General features: G+C 54.1%; 1 protein-coding gene across 1 annotated transcript in view; it reads right to left on the reverse strand.

The window, feature by feature from the left end:
* Positions 1 to 240: 240 nt before the first annotated feature.
* Positions 241 to 21990, reverse strand: part of TMPRSS6 (transmembrane serine protease 6) — a 37017-nt gene continuing 15267 nt past the window's right edge. Inside the window, exons 7-18 of the mRNA XM_049771559.1 lie at positions 17718 to 17922; positions 16087 to 16223; positions 15060 to 15172; positions 14479 to 14588; positions 7384 to 7529; positions 6236 to 6334; positions 5100 to 5213; positions 3922 to 4038; positions 3629 to 3797; positions 2352 to 2623; positions 825 to 961; positions 241 to 619 (exon numbers count right to left, since the gene is read on the reverse strand). Coding sequence (XP_049627516.1) covers positions 461 to 619; positions 825 to 961; positions 2352 to 2623; positions 3629 to 3797; positions 3922 to 4038; positions 5100 to 5213; positions 6236 to 6334; positions 7384 to 7529; positions 14479 to 14588; positions 15060 to 15172; positions 16087 to 16223; positions 17718 to 17922 — 1778 coding nt within the window. The 3' untranslated portion in view covers positions 241 to 460. The remainder of the gene's footprint in view (positions 620 to 824; positions 962 to 2351; positions 2624 to 3628; positions 3798 to 3921; positions 4039 to 5099; positions 5214 to 6235; positions 6335 to 7383; positions 7530 to 14478; positions 14589 to 15059; positions 15173 to 16086; positions 16224 to 17717; positions 17923 to 21990) is intronic.

Consider the following 21990-nt stretch of genomic DNA (forward strand, 5'->3'; position numbering starts at 1 on the left):
CTGCTCATGCCTCCAGGTGTGTGTATGTGTGTGTGGGCAGGGAGGGGTCGGGGAGGGTCCTGGGCCCAGGCCTCCCCCACCCTTTGGCTTGTGATGGCAGCTGGCCCACTTGGCTGTCCCTAGGGCCTGAGCACCCTGCTCTGTGGGGAGCACCCACCAATGAGGCACAGGCTGGAATCTGGGGCAGATGCTGTCCCCGCAGCAGCCTCTGGGCTGAGGGGTGTCTCTGGCATGCCCCCCCCACAGAAGCCATGGTGTCGCTGTGAAATCCACTCCCCAAAGTCAGCAGTGGGGGAGCAGGGCCTGGAGGTGCAGGCTGAAGGCAAGTCCTCCCTGTGCCTTAATGGGCTCTGGGGGTGCTGGGCCACCTCCTCCAGCCTCCACGGGATCCTGGCACCCCAACCCCAAGAGGTGCTCCTGTGAGTCCAGGAGATGGTCAGCAGGGCCTGGCTCTCGCTCCTCAGGTCAGCACCTGCTGGATCCAGCCAATGACCCCAGTGATGCGAGTGTAGACGCCAAAGTAGTTGGGCCGGCCGCAGCCCAGGCCCCAGCTGACCAGCCCCGCCAGGAACCAGCGGCCACTTGGCTCCTTGCACACCAGCGGGCCCCCCGAGTCTCCCTGAAATGAGAGGAGGAAGGCGCCCCTGGAGTTGAGCCCTGAGAGCGGGGTCCCGCCTGTGTGGGAGGCCCCCCACCCCACTGGGCTCTCGGCTGCTCCCTGGCAGGCCACATGGGGTGAGACCGTCACCCTCTGGAGTCTCTGCTTAGTAGAGTGGTTGCAGCCCCCCCCCCCCCGTGACCCCCAGGCCCTAGGGCAGGGTTACCTGGCAGGCATCCTTCCTGCCCTTGCGGTAGCCGGCACACAGCATGCGGGGGGTCACCTGGTAGCGGTAAGCCTCGCTGCACAGGTCTTGGGGCACCAGCTCCACGTCTGCCTTCTGTAGACTGTTGCTGGTGGGACCTGGGGGTGGGGGTGGGCAGAGGGCTAAGGTGAGCAGAATTGAGGTGCCCCTGTTCCCTCTACGGGTTCAGCTTGTACCTCAGGGGCCCTTCTGCTCTGGATCCTTCTTCTGGGGTCTATGAACCAACACTTCGGTTGAGGTAGGGGGAAGAGAAAGCCCCACTTTGTGTTTATTGGAGGAGTACCAATACCAAGGGTACTCAGTGCGTTTCTCCTTGACTCTGCACTTAAGAATTATTTCTGGGTCCGGAGAGATAGCACAGCGGCGTTTGCCATGCAAGCAGCCAATCCAGGACCAAAGGTGGTTGGTTCGAATCCCGGTGTCCCATATGGTCCCCCGTGCCTGCCAGGAGCTATTTCTGAGCAGACAGCCAGGAGTAACCCCTGAGCACTGCCGGGTGTGGCCCAAAAACCAAAAAAAAAAAAAAGAATTATTTCTGGGGGGCCAGAGAGATAGCATGGAGGTAAGGCGTTTGCCTTGCATGCAGAAGGACGGTGGTTCGAATCCCGGCATCCCATATGGTCCCCTGCCAGGTCGCTGCCAGGATCCATTTCTGAGTGTAGAACTAGGAGTAACCTTTGAGCGCTGCAGGGTGTGACCCCCCTCCCCCAAAAAAGAATTATTTCTGACGTGTTTGGGGGCTATATGGGGTGCCAGGCATCGAACCCAGATCAGTCGCACGGAAGGCAAGCATTCTTCCTGCTGTGCTATCACCCTGACCCTCAAGAACCCCCATTTGGAAAGGCTAGAAGAGCTCCAGGATCGGGCAGGCATGGGTTTGAGTCTCTGCACTGGCCCTCTCGGGCTGTGAGACCTTGAGATGCTAAAATAGCCACAGGCAGACCTGTGATGCAGCCTCCCTCCCCCCCCCCCCCCTCTCTCTCTCTCTCTCTCTCTCTCTCTCTCTCTCTCTCTCTCTCTCTCTCTCTCTCTCTCTCTCTCTCTATCTCTCTCTGTCTCTGTCTCTGTCTCTCCCCTCTCTCTCCCTCGCTCTCTCTAAGAGTTAAAGAAATACAGTAAAAACGGTGTTAAAGTGGCAATCGTTTGCATAGGTTTGTTTTTTTTTTTTAACTATATTTTTGGTCTTATTTATTTATTTATTTATCTATTTATTTGGAGAGAGCTTTTTTGGTTTTGTTTTGGAAGCCACACCTGGCGGCTCCTAGCTCTGTGCTCAGAAATTACTCCGGACAAATACTCCAGGCATCCCAATATGCTCAGGGGATACCTGGGATCGAACCCAAGTGCCCTGGAGAGAAGTTTCAGGAAGGGAAGGTCCGAAGAAGGGTTTTGCTGTCCGATGTAAACCAACCCCAGGACTAGCAGCAGGCAGGCAGGCCTGGGGTAGCAGAACCTTGGCGCCCCCCTCCCCTGACCCCCAGCACTCACCCCCCTCGCGCTGGGCGCCCCAGCCGGTGATCCAGCAGTGCAGGCCGGGCTCGAAGAAGTGGGAGCGCGCGGGCAGGCAGACGGGGCGCACGGCGGCCGAGCGCACCACGGGGTGGTCGAGCTGCAGCAGCGCCACGTCGTAGTCGTGGCTGTCCTCCTCGTGGTAGGGGTGCAGGAGCAGGCGGCGCACCTTGAAGGACACCTCGCCCGGCCAGCGGGAGCTCTGCCACACCTTGCCCAGGAACACGGTCCACAGCCCGGGCGAGGCCATGCTGCGGGGCGGGCGGAGGGATCAGCTGCACTGGAGGGATCGGGGTCGGGGCACCCTCGGAGGAGAAACGACCTTGGAAGTCGCTGCCGGCTTTGACAGCTCGCTCACGGCCACGCCCCTCGTGAATTTCTAATCTGTCCCGGGGCGGGGCTTAGGCTGGGGCCCAGGAGATTGGCTGGATGTGGGGAGGGGCGTGGTCATATTCGCCCCGCCCACTGGGGGGAGTTCTAAATAAGGGGGCTGGACCCAGGAGATTGGCTAGCCGCCGGGAGGGCGTGGTCATCATAGTCGCCCCGCCCCTCGAAGGGCTGGCCCCCTGGAGATTGGCTAGGTGTGGGAGAGGCGTGGTCATTTTGCCCCGCCCACTGGGGGAGTCCACATAAGGAGCTGGGGGCGGGGGTTGAGGCTGGGGTGGGCCCAGGAGATTGGCTAGCTGCAAAGGGGCGTGGCCATACTCGCCCCGCCCCTCGTAGGGCTGTGCCCCCAGGGGATTGGCTGGGTGTAGGGAGGGGCGTGGTCATTTCGTCCCTCCCATTGGGGGAGTCCAAATAAGGAGCTGGGGTGGAGCTCAGAGGATTGGCTCCCTGTGAGGGGCGTGGCCGAGCCCAGCCCCGCCCCTCGGAAATTAACGAGAGCCGCATCCCTTGGTCAGTTTCACTGAGAGGCAGGAATCCGTCTAGTTACTGGGGGGAAATTGAGGCAGGGCCTGCCAGGAGAAAGAAGCCTGGCACTTAGCGGTGAGATCATAACCTCTGAGCCGACCAGTGAATGCATGCATGCATGAAAAAAGGAAGCAAACACCAATGTGCAGAGAGAGGTGCAGGGCACGTCCACGGAGCCACGACTGAACCCCAACAGCCCCAACAGCAGTCTTGGAGGCATGACTGAATCCCAACAGCACCTACCCCGCCGCCCCCTTTCCCTTCCTCCTTCCCTGGCCCCATCAGGTGTGACCCAGACCTCCCTCCACCCCACCCCAATCCCACCTCACCCCTGCCCCACTCACCTGTCTTCTTGGAAGCAGTGGGCCGCCGTGATCACCCATCGGTCGGCGATAAGGGCTCCCCCGCAGATGTGCCGGCCCCGGACCTGCAGGCTGGCCTGCCACGGCCACTCGCCCTCCGAGGACGCCGCGCCGCCCACGATGCGGCCCGAGGGACCCTGGAGGCCACAGTCTTGGATACGGGAGAAAGGGAGGCCAGGGGTGGGCCAGGACGGACAGGCAGGTGAGCACCTGAGCACCCCTCCAGCTGCCCTGGATCGGGGGAGCCTTCCTTCCCTCGGGGATCCGCTGCTCACCACAGTGCCTCTCGTCCGAGCCGTCCTTGCAGTCGAGCTGCCCATCGCATTGCGGGTTGGGCTTCCGCACGCAGCTGCGGTCCTCACACTGGAAGGTGAAGGTCCCACAAGGGACCCCTGAGGGAGATGGTCGGGGACAGGCACAGAATCTGGGTCCCTGAGCCCCAGGCAAGAGGGAACCCAGCTGAAGCAAAGGAGGTGATGGAAAAGGGGGGTCTCTCTGATCTATCCGAGGGTCCCTCTCCTAAAAACAGGCCTGTTCCATCACCACCACCCCCCCCCAGATTTCTCTGTTGGGAGGAAGGCCTTTCCCCTCTCAGACAGGGACTCATCTGCAAAGGACAGAACCGGACCCTTGCCTCCACCATCAGACTAGGCTCCTAGAGCAGGATTTAAGTCAGGCAATCCTCCTAACGCGTTTTGACTGGCTGCCCCTCTGTCCTACCACCAGCCCTCAGCTATTTTTGTATTTTTGTTTTATTTGGGGGATACACCCAGGGGTTCTTAGGTCTTACTACTGTATCTGTGCTCAGGAATTACTCCCGGAGGGTCTCAAGGGACCATATACTGTCTAGGGTTAGAACCCAGGTCAGCTATGTGCAAGGCAAGCGCCCTTCCCACGGTTCTATTGCTCCAGGCTCTGCTCTGGAGTTGTTTTGGGTTTGTTGTTGTTGTTATTCATTTCTTTTTATTTATTGTTTGATTGAATTATTGGTTTTGGGCCACACCTGGTGACGCTCAGGGGTTCCTCCTGGCTCTACGCTCAGAAATCGCTCCTGGCAGGCTCGGGGGAAATAATAGGATGCCAGGATTCGAACCACCGTCCTTTTGCATGCAAGGCAAATGCCCTACCTCCATGCTATCTCTCTAGCCCCATTCTTGTCAAATGATCAGTTCCAACTATCACTGTCATAAGTGGTCCCGTCTCTGTCCTAACTGTTCTGCTTGTGAATTTGACTTAGCTTTAAAGCCCACACAAAGATTCTCCTCCTCTTGGAAGCTTCCCATCCTCCTCCTCTCAGCTTCCACTTCCCATGCTGCTAGACATCGAGTAACACATTCCGTGAGATTCTCACCACCAGTGACTACATCTCTGAGACCTTTCACCCTCATATCCTCACTTGCTGGGAGTTTGCAAGTTGATCTGGCTTCCTGAGAGCCCTTCACCCCATCCTCACCTTCCCGGCACTGCTCTTCGTCACTCCCATTAAGACAGTCAGGTTGCTGGTCACAGACCTTGGACAGTGAGATGCACGTGCTGTCCTCTTGGCACTGGAAGGTGGCCCTGCACACTGGGGACACAAAGTGGGCTGCGTGATTCCCAGGCAGTAGGCACTGTGGTGCGTGGTATTGTATTATTTCCATAAGATTATTCTTTGCGGGGCCGGAGAGATAGTATGGAAGGTAAGGCATTTGCCTTTCATGCAGAAGGTCATCTGTTCGAATCCTGGCGTCCCATATGGTCCCCCGTGCCTGCCAGGAGCAATTTCTGAGCATGGAGCCAGGAGTAATCCCTGAGTACTGCTGGGTGTGACCCAACCCCCCCCCCCCAAAAAAAAAAAGATTATTCTTTGCCTGTTGCCCCACCTTGACCTTCCAGGTAGGGGCACTGTTGAAAGCCAATTAAATAGTTTGGAAGCGAGGTGTTCAGGGTCTTTTGCCAGAGTTGGCTGTCTGGCTTTAGGTGTGTTTTGGAGGACTCTCGTCTTCCAACATTTTACCCCTTAACCCTCCTGTCTGTGTGGGTTATTTGTGGATAAATATTACTAAGATCTCCCCCCATAAGGGGACAAGAGGATGGGAATCAATTTCTCATTCTGGGAGCTCTTTGTGGATACACAAACAATCAACAAAGGAGTAAACGGGACCCAACAAATGGGGCAACACGTGGCACCATGGACCTTTCCTGGCTCCTTTGCAGAATCCTCATTTCACTGGAGGGAACAGCAGTGGCACAGCTGGCCCGGGACTCCTCAGCAGAGCCTGAACTTGAAGCCAAATGTTCTAATTGCAAACTAGGAAGGAGACAAGGAGACGCCTCCCTTCCTTGGCAGCCAGACCCAGCTTGGAGAGCCTCAGGAAGCTTGGGCAGAGCTGGGCACCCCCAGCACAATGCCAGTGAGAGCTGGCAATGCCCTTCTGCAGCCCAGTGAGGCTGGGACCACATGGAGGGCAAGTAGACAGGGCTTGGGGACTGATGGCCCCAGCCCCAAGTATGCTCTGTCTTCAGCCTAGGAGACACCCGCATCCTTCAGCCAGGGTCCTGCCCAGGGAGTCTCACTGGGCAAAGGCGAGAGGGGAGAGGGCAGCTCACCGCAGTTTCTCTCATCCAGGCCGTTGGGACAATCCTTGATCCCGTCACAGGCTGGCACGCAGAGTCCATTCACTGAGCAGAGGAACTCTCCCGGGCAGGCTGGTGAAAAAGAACCCTTAGGAGCGAGCCTATGTGGAATATCACACCCTCATGGATATGTTTGTGTGTCCATGAGCATACAGGACAGCCCTGCACACTCTCACTTCATGCATTCACATGCACATTCATTGTACACACACATTCACACTTATGGTCACATGTCCAGTCACACACCTCTACGCACGTTCCTAGACTCGAAGACACATTTGTACACATGCCTACAGAAAAACACTCACAATGGCACACACACAAGTGCTCACAGAGGCCTGCACACATATGCAAACACATGTAATACACATGCTCCCATTTCTACGACACTACATCCATGCACTCATACGCGCATACCTTTTCATGGACATATGCCACACTCACTTCAAACATACATCACACGCTCATGCCTGAAGCCTCATCCCTCCTTTCTCCCTAGGTAACTTGACCTTACCTGCAAGACTCCGCCCATTCCTGGGAGGGGTCTTGGAAAAGGTAGATAAAGCCTTTGACCCAGGGGATTAGGGCTCTTTTGGTCTTTGGCCAGCATTGAGGTCAAATGGAAGATGGCTGAAAGGAGTTAAGATGCAGGGCTAGCTAAGAATGACTGATTGCTTAAAATGTTATGAGATAGGCCACACATGTGGTGAATAGGGCATGAATAAAGTTGATGCTTCCTGATGCCTGTCTCTGGATGAGTCTGATTCTGCCCTTCACCTAAATCTGGGACCCGCCAACTGGATGGGGGTTGCGGAGCCACGTGGCCTGGGATGGCAGAGAAAGATCCCTCCATCCATCCTTCTCCATCCAGATCCATCGTTAATTATTTAATGCAACAATGCCATACTCACATCACCTACATTCATTAAACACGTACAGCACACACAAACATCACACACTCGCCACACACCTGCATCATAACATATCCTACACATCACATGCATGTGTCACATGCTCATCTGTATCATAACACACATCACTTACAATCACATCTCTGTGTAGGGAGGAGGTGCAGGCCTGGGGTGCCCACCCACTGCCCCCCACCACCCACCCACACTCACGGTCCGACTGGTTGTACAGGCCGTAGTGCACCCGCACACCGGGTCCCGTGAGCGAGATCTGTGACGTGAAGTTGACCGTGATGCCGGCAGTGGTCACCACAGGGATCCTCTCGGCATAGGGCTGCAGGGTGCGCAGGCCGCACAGTCTGGGGGTGGGGGCAGAGATTCTCAAGAGCAGGAGCTCCCCAGGACTGGTGACCCCCCCCTGACAGGAAGCCCCAGGAGCTCCGCACAGGCTGGCAGGTCTCCCCAGGAAGTAACGGGCTTTATTTGCAGAGGACAGATGGGTGTGCCTCTCATCTTGGGGTGACCCCAGCAGGGAAGGAAAACCCCCAGAACAAACAGAAGGCCATTTCCCAAGAAGGTGGACAGACCCCACCTGCTCCCCATATTTCTGACAGTATCCAGGCCACAGTGAATCTGCTGATTTCCATGGAACCCCGGGATCATGAGGAGCCAGTTGGGGTGCATTTCTTAGAACATCTAAGAAATCACCCATCCAGCTTGGCCTGGGGAGGTAGTTCCTGGGATCACTTCAGTCCCCATGGCCCTTCTCTAGACAGTTTCCTGATTTGGGGGACTCCATGGAGGTTACTTGGCAAATGATTCCCAAAGGATAGTCCCGAGAACTCCTAGGGGTGCCAAAGAACTTTTGATTTTGTTTTTTTTTTGGCCACGCGTAGTGGCATTCAGGGATTACTCCTGGCTCTGCACTCATAAATCAGTCCCGGTGGGCTCAGGGGACCATGTGGGATGCCGGGGATTGAATTTGGATTGGCTGTCTGCAAGGCAAACACCCTCCCTGCTGTGCTACCACTCTGTACCCCCAGACTTCTTTTTATAACACTGCTCAGAAGACATTTGTTTATTCCACTCTCTTCTCCCCACAAGGACTCAGTGGAATTTTCTAGAAGTTATGCGATGCGCATGATGGCTCGAAGCAGACAGAATCCAGGAGTGGCCTGGGATTCCAGTCATAACTTTGAGTTGCAAAAGTGTGAAATTTGGTGGGGGGTCAGAAAGACAGCACAGAAGGCAGGGGTACATGATTTGCTTGCATAAGACCCTGGTTTGGCCCCTGGTGCCAGATACCTCCCACCCAACACCCCTGGGTGGCCTCTGACCACTGCTATGGGAGTCCTGGTGATATCTGACATTTTAGGGTCTGAGCAGAACCACATCCTCAGACTCTGGCTCCCAAACAACCCACTTGGTTTGCCTCACAACACCAGGAGTGTCCCTCAAGTTTTCCAAGCACAGCTTGGGAGCTCCCAGAGAAACAAATATCGAAATATTGGTCTTTTTGCCATATTTTGTTTGTTAGTTTTTAGATCACACCAGGCGGTACTCAGGGCTTACTCCTCCTGTTAAGTGTTGCACTTGGGGATCACTCCTGGCAGAGCTCGGTTTGGGGTACGGTTCAGCTAACACCAGTCAAACCCAGGTTTGCTGCATACAAGGCAAATTTCTCCCTCATACTAGCTTTCCAGCCTTTACAAATGTTCTGAGTATGGGAAAATGCCTTTTTTGTTTTTCGTAAAATGTGTTTTGTTTTTTGTTTTGGTTTTTCGGGTCACACCCGTTTGATGCTCAGGGGTTACTCCTGGCTAAGCGCTCAGAAATTGCCCCTGGCTTGGGGGGACCATATGGGACGCCGGGGGATCGAACTGCGGTCCTTCCTTGGCTAGGGCTTGCAAGGCAGACACCTTACCTCTAGCGCCACCTCGCCGGCCCCAAATGTGTTCTTTTTATAGTAAGATGTTCCATGGATTTATTACCATTTTGAGAGAATCTATAAGTATGCCCTAATTCTTCTGTTTTAATTTATAATATTATAAATACTGTACAAGCAAAAACTCCTTAGAGTATTTAATCATTTAGAAGAGCAAAAGGGTGTCTGGCGATGAAAAATTTTGAGGATCACTCTCTACTCCAAGACACCTTAAGTGCAGAAGGAAACACTTGCACACAGGGACACACAGATGCCACCAGAGGGCGTGCCAGAGCAATCACGGACTTCACTGGTAAATTTTGTTTTGGGGGTGATTAAAGGCACATCAGGGGATCCCACTGTTCTGGGAAGCAGATAGGAATGAGGAATAAAGGGCAGGAATATGAGGCAGGGAAATAGATTTTCACAGTTTATTCCTGACTAGATTTAAGCTCCCCCAGAGGGGGCTCTATGTATTCCCAAACAGGGGTGCTGATAGAAAAGACCAGGAATGTACCAGAGTACATTCTGGGGATGAGTGTATTTCTTTGTTGCTGTTATGATTATTTTTAGGCCATCCCTGGCATTGTTCAGGGTTTACTCCTGGCTCTACATTCAGGAATTACTCCTAGTGGTGTTTGGGGGACCATATGGGATGCCTGGGATTGAACCTGGGTCTGCCTCGAGCAAAGCAAGCTCCCCACCTCCTGTACTATTGCTTCAGCCCCTTGGTCATCCCATTCAAAGGTGACTGTCTGGAGACCATAACATATTTTTATTTTGCAAATGTAGTTGCCAGCTAATTTCATACAAGAGTCTCAATTCTGATTCTTCTAGAAAGAAAGAAATCCCTGAAATTTGGACTGAAGGTAACAAAAATGAACCATAACCTCACATCCCTGTCTTCTCCAGGAGAGGAACCTGGATTCATGGGACTTCACCCCAGCCTGGCCCCTTGAGGAAGCTGAGTTTATGTTTCCTGCCACCACGAATTCTTCGGGGAGATGGTCCCTAGGCTTTGACTGTGCACCCAGCACTCCCAGAAGCACTCAAAATGAGGAAACTACCTCTCACTCCATTGCTGAGTGTCTCTGGAGGCACATTTTTTTCTGGGATTTACTTGTTTCCTCACCTCTCTGGATTTGCTCAGAAGAGATTCTGTACATCCTTATTTATAACTAACAGGGACAGTTGGGGAAATATTGGGTAGGTGGATGCATGAAAGGAATGATGGAGAGATAGTTGAATAGATGGTTGAAGAGGTAGGCAAATGGATGGATGAATAAATAATAGGTGTTGAGGTGTATAGATAAACTAGTCAATGGAAGATGGATAGGATGATGGGCTGGGAGAAATAGATATATAGGTGAGTGAATGGATGGATAAATTCAAGAAAGGAATAGAAGGTGGTAAATGATGAATGGATGAGTGGATGAAAAGATGGGTAGGTGCATACATGAACAAATGGAGGGAGGGAGAGTAGGTAAATGGGTGGGTGGATGAATAGAGGTAAGGAGAAGAGTTGGAGGATGAGTGGATGTGTATGAATGAACAAAGAGGAGATAGGGATAGAGAGGTAAGTGGGTTTATTATGAATAGGCAGGTGGGTGGATTGGTGGGGGGTGGATGAAGGGATGGATGATGGGTAAATAGGTGTGGGAATGATGAGATAATAAAACAGGTAGGGTGCTTGCCTTGCATGTGACTGACCCAGATTCAATCTCTGGCATCCGATATGGTCTTCAAGCACCACCAGAAGTGCTTGTCCTGTTGGCAGGAGAAAGGTGGAAACATCTGGGCAGATCACAGGATAAGTGACATCCCAGAAGATTCCTGAGCACATCCAGGAGTAAGCCCTGACCACCTACCCCTACATCTAAAAGAAGTAGTTGGGACTGGTGAGATAATAAGTAAAGTATATAAGGCTTGCATACAGTTAGCCCAGGTTTGATCCCATATAGTCTCCTGAGCCCACTAGGAGTGAGCCAGGAGTGTAGAGCCAGGAGTAAGCCTGATCACACTGGTGTGACAAAAGAAAACAAAAAGGAGAGATGGATGGATGGATGGATGGATGAAAGAATGGATGAATGAGTAGATAGATGGATGGGTGGATGCATGGATGTATACATGGGTGGATGAATGAATGGGTAGATAGATGGTGAATGGGTGGATAGATGAATGGGTACATAGATGGGTGGGTGGATGGATGGATGGATGGGTGGGTGGGTGGATGAATGGATAGATAGATGAATCAATAGGTGAATGGATGGATATATATATGGATAGATGATGGATGGATGAATGATAAATGGGTGGATGGATGGATGGATGGATGGAAAGGAAGGTAGAGAGATGGATTAATGGGAGGGTGAATGGATGGCGGATGGATGCCTGCATACTTTCCCTTTCTTAAAGATAAGTTAAATGGAAAGGAAGGTCAGATATGGCATAGCCTGAAACAGGGAAGATTCAGCCAAGAAATCCAGAGCATCAATCCTGGAGCTGCAGAACTGAGTTCAAAACCTGCCATTTTCTCCCACCACCAGCTCTATGCACTCCACAAGTGATGCAACCACAACAAGCTTAGGTCTCAGCAAAGTGGGAGTCACCGGACCTTCCTTGAAAGGCATTTCTTAGGCTTCCTCACCAAACAGCCACTGCTGGTGTATGTAGCCTGGCTCTGGCACCCAGAGGTGCCCTGGAGCCTGTATCTATCCAGGGAGCAGAAATCATTAAATCATGCATCAGGAGGCTCGGGCAGTCTTAAGCAGCTTGTGGTTGTACATGTCCATCACAGGATAAGTGATGTCTCAGGAGAGGAAGCTGGCAGGGGCAGTGCCCGGAAAGGGGCAGCCCCAGTCATGATGATACCCAGCCTGAGCGACTTCTGTGGAACAGTGCGGCTGGCAGTGGTAGGAAACCATCAAGCCAAGCCTCCCCGCCTGCACAGCCTCCTGGCATCTCAGAGAGTGTATGACCTTGGTCAGAGCGAAGCGGGCACCAGGAGAAGGTGCACAGTAAACAGACTGGCATGAACAGAGCCAAGGATGTTGGGAAAGTGGAAAGTAGAATCTTTCTGCCATATGGACCCCTGAAGGCTTAACTACCCTCCACCAGGGTCCATTCTGGGGCCCAGAATTGTACCCCTCTCCCCACACCCCTCTACACCCTTACCTGGAAATCCACCCTCTTCCTCTGACTGCTCAGACTTTGCCACCCACACACAAAGATATTTTCCAATAAATGATCATTCAAAGAATTTCCGGACATCAGCAGCAGTGTGAATTATCGCAAGATCAGATCAAGAGGAAACCACTGGCCTGGGGCCCAGAGAAGAGGAACAGGCGACCTGGTAGGAACTGAGGATGTCCTGGACATCCCCCGAAAGGACCTGAGAGGCTTGGGAGGGTATTGTGGGGCAGAAACAAGGTGTCCAGGGATAGAGGATTTGTCAGGAAGATCTGGCCCAGCCCACATGGATACTCAGGGGTGCTGCCAGAAGAACACTTGTGTGTTTACAAACACACATGCACACCTGTGCTACGATAGGCACAGATGCATCCAGGCACACATTTTTGCACACACATGGAAAATCAGCCCCTGCACAACCCCCACCCACCCCACACCCACTGGGGATCAGGCCACCAGGCTCCATTAAACTCCTGTAGCTCAGGGGCGGCCTCACTCTTGGGGCCCAGGTCTCCCCTATCCAGGAGGGCATGGTGGGGCCTACTTGCCCTAGGGGTGGTGAGGAGATACCCACGGTATCCACATCTCTGAGTGGGGTTCACTCCTGGCACACATAGCTAGTTCTTATGAGGATTCAGTGCTTTCTGGGTTCCCATGAACCCCCCCAAAAGCTCTAGCTCAGACTCTCTTTTAGAGGGGAGTTGGGCCCCACCTGGCAGTACTCAGGGCTGGCTTACTTCTGGTTCTGTGCTCAGAAATTACTCCTGGCAGGCTCAGGGGACCATATGGGATGCTGAGGATCAAACCTGGGTCAGCTGCATGCAAGGCAAACACCAACCCTGCTGTGCTGTCTCTCTGGCCTCATGGTTCAGACCCATTTTTCTGGGGGTAATTCTTGCCAAGTAAGGAGGGAAGAGCAAGTATTTGAACCCCAAAATGCACCCCTGGCTCCGAACCGCTGCGGAAGGGCAATTCACTGGAAGCCCAGAAGCACACCAGATTCGGAACAATCCTTATTTTGGGAAAGTCATAAAAAATTGGGGCCCTGGCTGGCTTAACCCCTGATTAGATCTAGAGGAAGGGGTGTTACGTAGAAACAAGGTACATGCAGAAACCAGATGGCCAGACACCCTTGAGTTCAGCTTCAATCCCTCAAAGATGGAGAATGGGAGGTGGAAAAGAAGGACGCTCTTGTTACTAGGTCCACTGTCCCCACCCTCAGTTCCCCTTACACCCCAAATTTAGTCCTAGTCCCACTTCATGTCACAAAGACAAATCAGCTGAGTCCCCTCAGGTCTGTGTGTGTGCTTGTGTGTGCTTGTGTGTGTGTGTATGTGTGTGTGTGTGTGTCCTATCCACATTTCCCATCCCTCTTGTGCTAGGAGTCCCTCAAGACTGAAAGAATCTGCTGCCTATCCTGGCTCAGGCCCCCCACTTTTCTGACTGTGCATTTACAGCACCCAGGCAGGTGACATGGGCTGGGGAGAAGCTGCGTGTCCCCCACACTCAAGATTGGTGGGCACCGGGAGGTCCTGGCCATGCATGTCTCCCAGCTCTTACGCCTGAAAGTACCATGAATGACAGGCCCTGGAGTTCTGGACTCTGTACCCTGTGCCAGGACTCAGGGCGCCCAGAAACTGCTGGGGCAGAAAAGGATGCAGCTAGGGAGCCCTTCCAGAGGCCGACAGCAGGGAGGGCTGCCCATGGAATTTCGTGGGTCGAGTCATTCCATAGAGTCGGGGTACCAGATGGGGCCAGAGTGATAGCACAGCGGGGAGAATGTTTGCCTTGCACGTCCCATGTTTGATCCCGGGCATCCCCTATGGTTCCCTGAGCCTACCAGGAGCGATTCCTGAGCACAGACCCAGGAGTAATCTATGAGCGACACTGGTTTGTGGCCCCCAAACAAAAATCAAAAATAGACAGGGTAGTGCAGCACCAGCCATAAGGTCATTGTCCACTAACTAGGTTCCAGGTTCCAGTCACTGATGACAACCATCACCAAGCAGAAGGTTCCCCCCACCATGATCCTATCAGACACAGCTGCCGGGACCCCAGGGACAGTGTCAGCGGTGGGAACACCCACCCATCCCACCCCACCCCACACCACACCACCCCCATTCTGGGTAGCCCCTCTGAGGTCAGGGGCTCCACACAGCAGAGTGGAAGAGGCTGGGAGGAGAGGGGGGCAGTACCTCCTGTTCTGGATGGTCCACTGGCCCTGGGTGCAGGGCAGCTCATACTTCTGCCGCCGCAGTGCGTAGGCATCGAACCAGAGTGCCAGGCCATAGTCCAGGGAGGGCACCTGGGGGCGGGATGGTCGTGGGGGCGGGGCTTGGGCGGGGCCTAGGACTAGGCGGGGCCTGGTTTGTTACAGGGGCGTGGCCTGGGCAGGGTAAATGATGGGGCGGGGCCTGTGTGACAGGGGGCGTGGCCTGGACAAGGCAGGGCGTGGCCTGGCTTGTTGTGGGGTGGATAGATAGGCATGGCCTTGTGGCAAGGGGCGTGGCCTGGACAGGGCAGGGGCGTGGCTTTATTTGGCATGGAGGCGGGGCAAAGGACAGGGGCGTGGCCTGTATGACAAGGAGGCCTGGTCTGGGTGGGGCTAGGCCCAAAGCCAGAGGATAAGGCATGTAGGTGACAATTTTACAAAACCCCAACCTGTGCCTCCCTCTCAGCCTCCCCGGACTGGGGGGATCTGCACCCAAGCTGAGCCTGCGGGACCCCCTGTCCCCCCACCCGAGGATTAGGGCGCTGTGCCACTTGGGGGGCTCACCGTGAGATGCCAGTAGCAGTGCGTGGTGGGAGAGTAGTAGCTGGGGAAGTAGGGGGTGCTGAGCGTGCCCTGCGGCTCCAGCCGGCGCTCCAGGGTGAGGTTGGCCTCACAGGCTGCACGGGGAAGAGGGGTGTTGCACAGTTTCCTCATCTGCAAACCTGTGGCTCTCACAGTGTTTCCCACACCCTGGTCCTTCCTTGGAGGCATTGGACACAGGTGAGTGGTGCGGGCAGCCCTGGCTGGGGTGTGGGGGGAAGTGTTCCCCTCTGTGGAGGCCACAGGGAGAGAGGGGCACTGGAGAGCTTGGTTGGGGTACACTGGGTATCCTGGGGGGTAGCAGGAAGGAGTGCTCTTATGTCAAAGACCCTAGTGGGAATTTCCAAGGTAGCCAGCACCCCGCTGAGGATATTCTAGCAGATGCGGGGGTCCAAGCCAGGAAAGGGAGGGACCCCCAGTACAAAGATGCGGCTTCGACTCCCCCCACTGTACTCCATCCCCCTGCAAGGTTTGCTGGGAGCCTCGAACTGGGCTCAGGCTCAAGGACAGCAGATAAAGGTGGGTTCCTGAGAAGAGGTTCAGGGATATAGCTAGAGAACAATAGGGAAGGGCCAGAGCTGAGGGAGCCCCCTCACTACCTTGCACCCCCCACCAATCCCCTGGGAGGTCTGGGAGTCGGAGCTGGAGAGGTGGAAAGTTCTAGGGGTGCAAATGGGCTCTGAGTACGGTGAAGCCATTCAGGCAGCTGGAGGGGCAGGGAAGGTCTGGTCAGGGACACCCTCCATAGAGGGGCGCTTGGGAAGCAGGCGTGAATTGAACCACACAGACTGAGGAACTGGGACAGACAGAGGTTGAGGAGGACAGGGAGAGGGGAAGGGAGGAGAGTGGATGGGAATAGGATGTAAGGCACAGTGAATGGGTCATGAGCTCCAGAACCTTCCCCCCTTCACCCCATCTTGCACCCTATGTCCAGTGGAGCAGCATAAGGCAGGCCTTGCCCTGAGCACCCGCTTCAGGCTTGGCCTCTTACCCTGGAAGACCACGGGCTGCACAGAGAGCACGAAGGGGTCATAGTAGCTGTGTAGGCCTTTCTTCCAGACCACCGCCATGACGGCACCCGATGCCAGCACCTCCACCACCAGCTCCTGGCGGCTGCAGCCGTAGACCCTGGCCAGGGACACAGAGAAGGGAATGAGGAATGGTTAGGTCTGGGAGGAGCCATGGACAGACACAGCTGATGTGTGCCCATGGACAGGTTGCTGACCCTCTCTGGCCTCCAGAACCTGGAGGGCAGCATCTCAGGTTGGAGGAGCCAGGAGGCATTTACTGTTCGGTGGTGACAGCTGGCTGTGCGCCCTCTCTTCTCACCATCCCTTGCACCCACCCCACAATCCCTGAGGCCTCTGATGTCCAGCAGGGAGGCCTCTCATTTTGGGAGCTGGACAGAGAAAACAGGGCTTTTGGGGGAGGTGAATCTTCTCCACAGAATGGCCTCTGGCCCCCATCTCAGGGGCAACCTTCTCACCAACTCCATCAAAAAGCCCTTGGGTCCCAGCAGAACTCTCTGGAGGCTTTGCTAAGGGACCCACATTTTAGGAAATGGGAGTCCCCCCACCCCTGCAGTGGCCAATGGCTGCATCAGCCACTATGACAGGGGCAGAGCTGAGCTGGCAGCCAGTAAACTCCCACACCCATTGCAATCAGTATGTGGTAGAAGTCCCAGGAGAAACCCAGAAGAGTCCGGAACCGCTCAGACCTGAACTGCTGTGATTTTGGGGGCAGCAGGGGGCAGGGCCAGCTAGGACACCTGGGCGGGGCCAGTCAGGACACCTGGGCGGGGTCTGGGCAAGCCCCGCCCAGCTCATCCTCCAGGCTGGTCTGGATCCCAGCAAGCTCCTGCTTCCTTCCAACCCTGCACACTGCAAACAAATCAGGAAAAAAGGCAAGATTCCTCCCTTCCAGCTTGCAGCGTGCCAGCTCCTCACCCACATCAGAGCCTGGGAGGCGAGGCCCAAACAACGTCCGTCCTGCCTGCTCTCAGACCCCAGTATTTTCCGTTTCCCCTACCCCCTGCCCTCTGGCTCTGTCAGTCATGGTCTCCTCAGCTCAGGAGGAGCAAATATTCAAGGAGCAAATTCTTGAAGCTCCCACGGGTCCTGGCGACAGTGGATAATAGATAATGACATGATGGTGTAAGTGTGACAATGATTGGCTGCTCATGGATCCATTTCAGGAGTGATCGTTGCATGACTGGGTGCCTGCATGGTGGCAGAAATGATTCAGATCCTTACTTTGCCAGGGAATCAAGATATGTGCACCCATTTTTCCAGCGGGGAGACTGAGGCACAGCCCACCACCAGGAAGCAGGTGTGCAAGGCTGGGTGGGGGAAGACAGCCTTGAAGTATTCTAACAAGGGTGACCTCCCAGAGCAGACCCCAGGGGCCAGCTGTTGCCACTGTCTTGGTTACAGATTGGAAACTGAGGCACGAGTGAGACAGGCTAATCACAGCCATTTCTTGCTTCCTCTCCCCATCAGGGTTGGCCTCGCACCTCCCAGAAACCTCAGGGGGCCTGAGGTCACATAGTCTCACTGCTCCCCCCTCTCAATGCCTTCCTGAACTCCCACCTTCTCTGTGCCCACCCCCTGCACCCCAACTCACGAGGTGATAAGTCTTCTCTCCAGGGGCCCAGCTGCATCGTACATGGCCAGCCGGTCCCGGCAGTCGGGCCGCGTCCACTCAAGCCGGAGTTTGAGCATGAGGTTGTCCGGGCCCTGGAGGTGCCACAGGCAGCTAGAGGCCAAGTGGTCAGGCCCCTTCAGCCGGAGGACCTGGCCTTGGCTCACGGAGTGGTAGCGGTAGCAGCCTGGAGGGGTAGAGGGACACCCCCTGGCCCTTGTTAGCTGGTAGGGGGCCCAGAGGAGTGGCCCCTGTAGGTTTTCACCCAGGGAAGCATGCAATGGGGAGCCCCAGATGGCTAAGTCCCATCTTTCAATTTTCCTGCTGTTCTGTCCCCAAAGTCCTCATCCATTCACTCATCCATCCATTTGTCTACATCATTCAGTCCATTCATCCATCCTTCCATCCACCTGTCTGCCCATTCATCAATTCATTCATCCAATCATCCATTCACCCATCATCCATTCATCCATCTGTCCATCCAATCACACACCCATCTTTCTGTCCATCTATCCATTTGTCCATCCATTCATCAACCTGTCTGTCCATCCATCCATCTGGTCCATCCACCCATTCATCCATTCACCCATCCATCTGTCTATTTGTCTATTCATCCATTCATTCATCTATCTCTCCATCATTCATTCATCTGTCTGCCCATCCATCCATTTGTCCAATCATCCACTCATTCACTTATCTATCCATCCATTCACCCATCCATCCATCTGCCCATCCATCCATCTGCCATCTGTCTTTTCGCCCACCCACCCATCCATCCACCCAACCACCCATCCATCCATCCATCCACCTATCCACTCATCCATCCACTCATCCATCCACCCATCCATCCATCTACCCACCCACCCACCCAACAACCCATCCACCCATCCATCCACCCACCCATCTACACATCCATCCATCCATTCACCTATCCACTCATCCATCTACCCATCCATCCATCTACCCACCCACCCAACAACCCATCCACCCATCCATCCATCCATCCACCCACCCATCCACACATCCATCCATCCATCCACCTATCCACTCATCCATCCACCCATCCATCCATCCAACTACCCACCCACCCAACAACCCATCCATCCATCCATCCATCCATCCATCCACCCATCCATCCATCTACCCACCCACCCAACAACCCATCCACCCATCCATCCATCCATCCATCCATCCACCCATTCATCAATCCATCCGTCCAATCATTAATTTCCTCTGCACTCTCAGACTTGCTGGACAAAGGCTGGGTCTCATCCAGCCTAAAACAGCAGAATGAGATCTATGGATGAAATCATAGCTCAAGAGAGAGATGAAAATTCTGGATGTCTCTGTGTGAGCAAAATTTGAAGTTCTGGGGCAAGTGAGAACCCAAGGTCAGCAGGGCCCACTTTTCTCAGGTCAGGAGCCACTGGACCAGCCTCCTGTCCCAGGAGCCATCAAGAGAGGTGCAGGGAAGGGCATGGGGAGTCAGTGACTCACAGCTGCTGGACGCCCTGAGGATAGGGCTGTGTGGTAAAGGCCAGGGGAAGGCTCAGGACAGGGAGGGAGGCCCAGTGAAGCCGGACAGGACTGGGAAGGAGAGGAAGCAAAAAATTTAGTTCCCAGGAAATAACATGTTTGTTTCATGGGCAGATTTCCCCTTCCTGTCCTCACTCCGGCTTGTGAATCTGGGTCCCAACATGTCCACGTAGTCTCTACAGGGTCCTGGTTTCCCTTTATATAAAGGGGGCACAGACATCACCCCTGTGGGGGGCACCAAACTTAGGGAAGGTCAAGAGGGAGCGGGGGACATGCCCTTGACTCTCTCCCCTCAGCCCCCATCACCTCCATCACTCCCACCTTCTCTGCACAACCACCACCCCTATACTTTGGGGGCCCCTTCCGGATGTGACTTCACTGCTCCAAAATCACTCTGGAGGGCTGTGCAGCTGGCTTAGATTTAGACTCGGGGTCCTGCAGCTGTACCCCACTACTTCCCTCTTGGAACCCTGCAGTAAGCAGAGGGTGCAGGACCCTAGCAAAAGGTAACTGGGTCTAGGGGTAAACCCCAGTAAGCAGGGAAAAACCCTACTCTACTTCCCCCTCCCCCCAGATCCTTGTCATTGGCTCTGGGACTCAGGGCTGGTCGCTTGACCTCTCTGAGTTCTACAGCTACAGTTTTACAATCCTCGTCCTGCCTCCTTCTCCGGGGTATAGGGGTGCATCTGTTTTGCTCTCATACGGTTGCCTACTAATCACCTCTTTCCTCCTGGTCCCTGATCTCCTGGCTGCATTGGGGAGACCCATAACGGGTGAGAGCAAAAAAGAGGGGCTGGGAACTCTGTTAGGTCAGCATCCTGGGGCTGGGGGAGTCAGCTATTCCGTGAGGAGAGGAACTTTTTATCTTGCTTTTTAAACAGGGGGCCAGTTCACTGTCCCTCAGACCATTGGAGGGTCTGACTATAGTAAAAACAAAACTTATGAATGAATTATTATGCACATTGCATATATCTTATTTTGCAATGAAGAAACAAAACAGATACAAATACAATATGTAGCCCGTGGGCAATAGTTTGAGGACCACTGCGTATAAACAAATTCCTCCCTTTTCAAAATTTTATTTCATGAATTTTTCTGTATTGGGGTTTGTTGGGCCACGTCCAGCAGTGCTCAGGGGTTCCTCCTGGCTCTGTGCTCAGAAGTCATTCCTGGCAGTGCTTGAGAAACCCTATGGGATACCAAAGATCAAACCTAAGTGGCCTCGTGGAAGACAAACACCTTCCCCACTGTGCTATCACTCCAGCTCCAATGACATTTTTAATATTTTGGTTTAGTTTGGGGTTACACCCTGCTGCGCTCAGAGCTAATCCCTGGTTCTATGCTTCAGGATCACTCTTGTGGGGGGCTCAGAAGACCATATGTGGTGTCAGGTAAATGCCTGCCCCCCAGTCCCATTTTAATCATGGCTGTTTGTTGCTGTTTCAAAGACTCATTAAGTGCAGAAGACAGCAAAAGTCTCTATGGACGATCAGAAACTCTTGGGGACACACTGGCCCCCCAGTGGCAGGAAGGAAGACTGTGTGCCTCTTGCTGTCTCCCTGCCTCCCCACCTCCAAGAACACCCCCACCCCGAGAACCATGCTTTGCCTCCTCCAAAACAGACCAGCTGCCTGCTTCAGCCCAGAGCTGGGGGGCACGCTCTGTCCTCAGGGGAAAATGATTCCCTTTGTCCCCACCCTGGCACCTCTGCCTAGACTGCTGGCACTTGGCACGTTGAGATTCTGTTTATGAGTCAGTTTTCCTCATGGGCTGTGAGCGCCTCCAAGGAGGGTGAGCACATGGCCAGGTGGCATGGGGTTCGGGCAGGGGGCCTGGTAGAGCAGAAGGGCTAAGAAAGGGCTTTTTAAGAGGTGATGGTGTTGATCTTGCATACTACAGACCCCAATTTTATCCCTGGCACCACATAGGGTCCTCCAAGTCCCACCAGGAGTGATCCCTGAATTAGAATTAAGAATAAGCCCTGGGGCCAGAGAGATAGCATGGAGGTCGGGCATTTGCCATGCATGCAGAAGGACAGTGGTTCAAATCCCAGCATACCATATGGTCCCTCGAGCCTGCCAGGAGCGATTTCTGAGCGTAGAGCCAAGAGTAACCCTGCAGGCTGTGACCCCCCCCAAAAAAAAGAATAAGCCCTGAGCACCACTAGGTGTGGTGCCAAACCAATCCTCTTAAAAATTATGGGGGCTGGAGTGATAGCACAGTAGGTAGGGAGTTTACATGTGGCAGACCTAGGTTCTATTCCCGACATCCCATACTCCTGAGCCTGTTAGGAGTAATTTCTGAATGCAGAGCCGGGAGTAACCTCTGAGCACCACCGTGTGTGCCCCAAAATAAAACAAAAAATATATAGGAATATACAAAGGAATCAGGATGATCATCCCGTTCCCTTGGGTGAGGTGCTCCCAGAAGCCCAAAGCATAAGTCCATGACAGAGGGACAGCTAGAAAGTTGGTCTGGGGGCCCAGAGAGATAGCACAGCGGCTTGCAAGCAGCCGATTCAGGACCCAAGGTGGTTGGTTTGAATCCCGGCGTCCCATATGGTCCCCTGTGCCTGCCAGGAGCTATTTCTGAGCAGACAGCCAGGAGTAACCCCTGAGCACCGCCAAGTGTGGCCCAAAAACCAAAAAAGAAAAAAGAAAAGAAAGTTGGTCTCATGTCAACCCAGCTAGGGCACGAAGGCATCATCTTGCTCCATCTG

The sequence above is a fragment of the Suncus etruscus genome, chromosome 4 (assembly GCF_024139225.1).
Source record: "Suncus etruscus isolate mSunEtr1 chromosome 4, mSunEtr1.pri.cur, whole genome shotgun sequence".
Lineage (NCBI taxonomy): Eukaryota > Metazoa > Chordata > Mammalia > Eulipotyphla > Soricidae > Suncus > Suncus etruscus.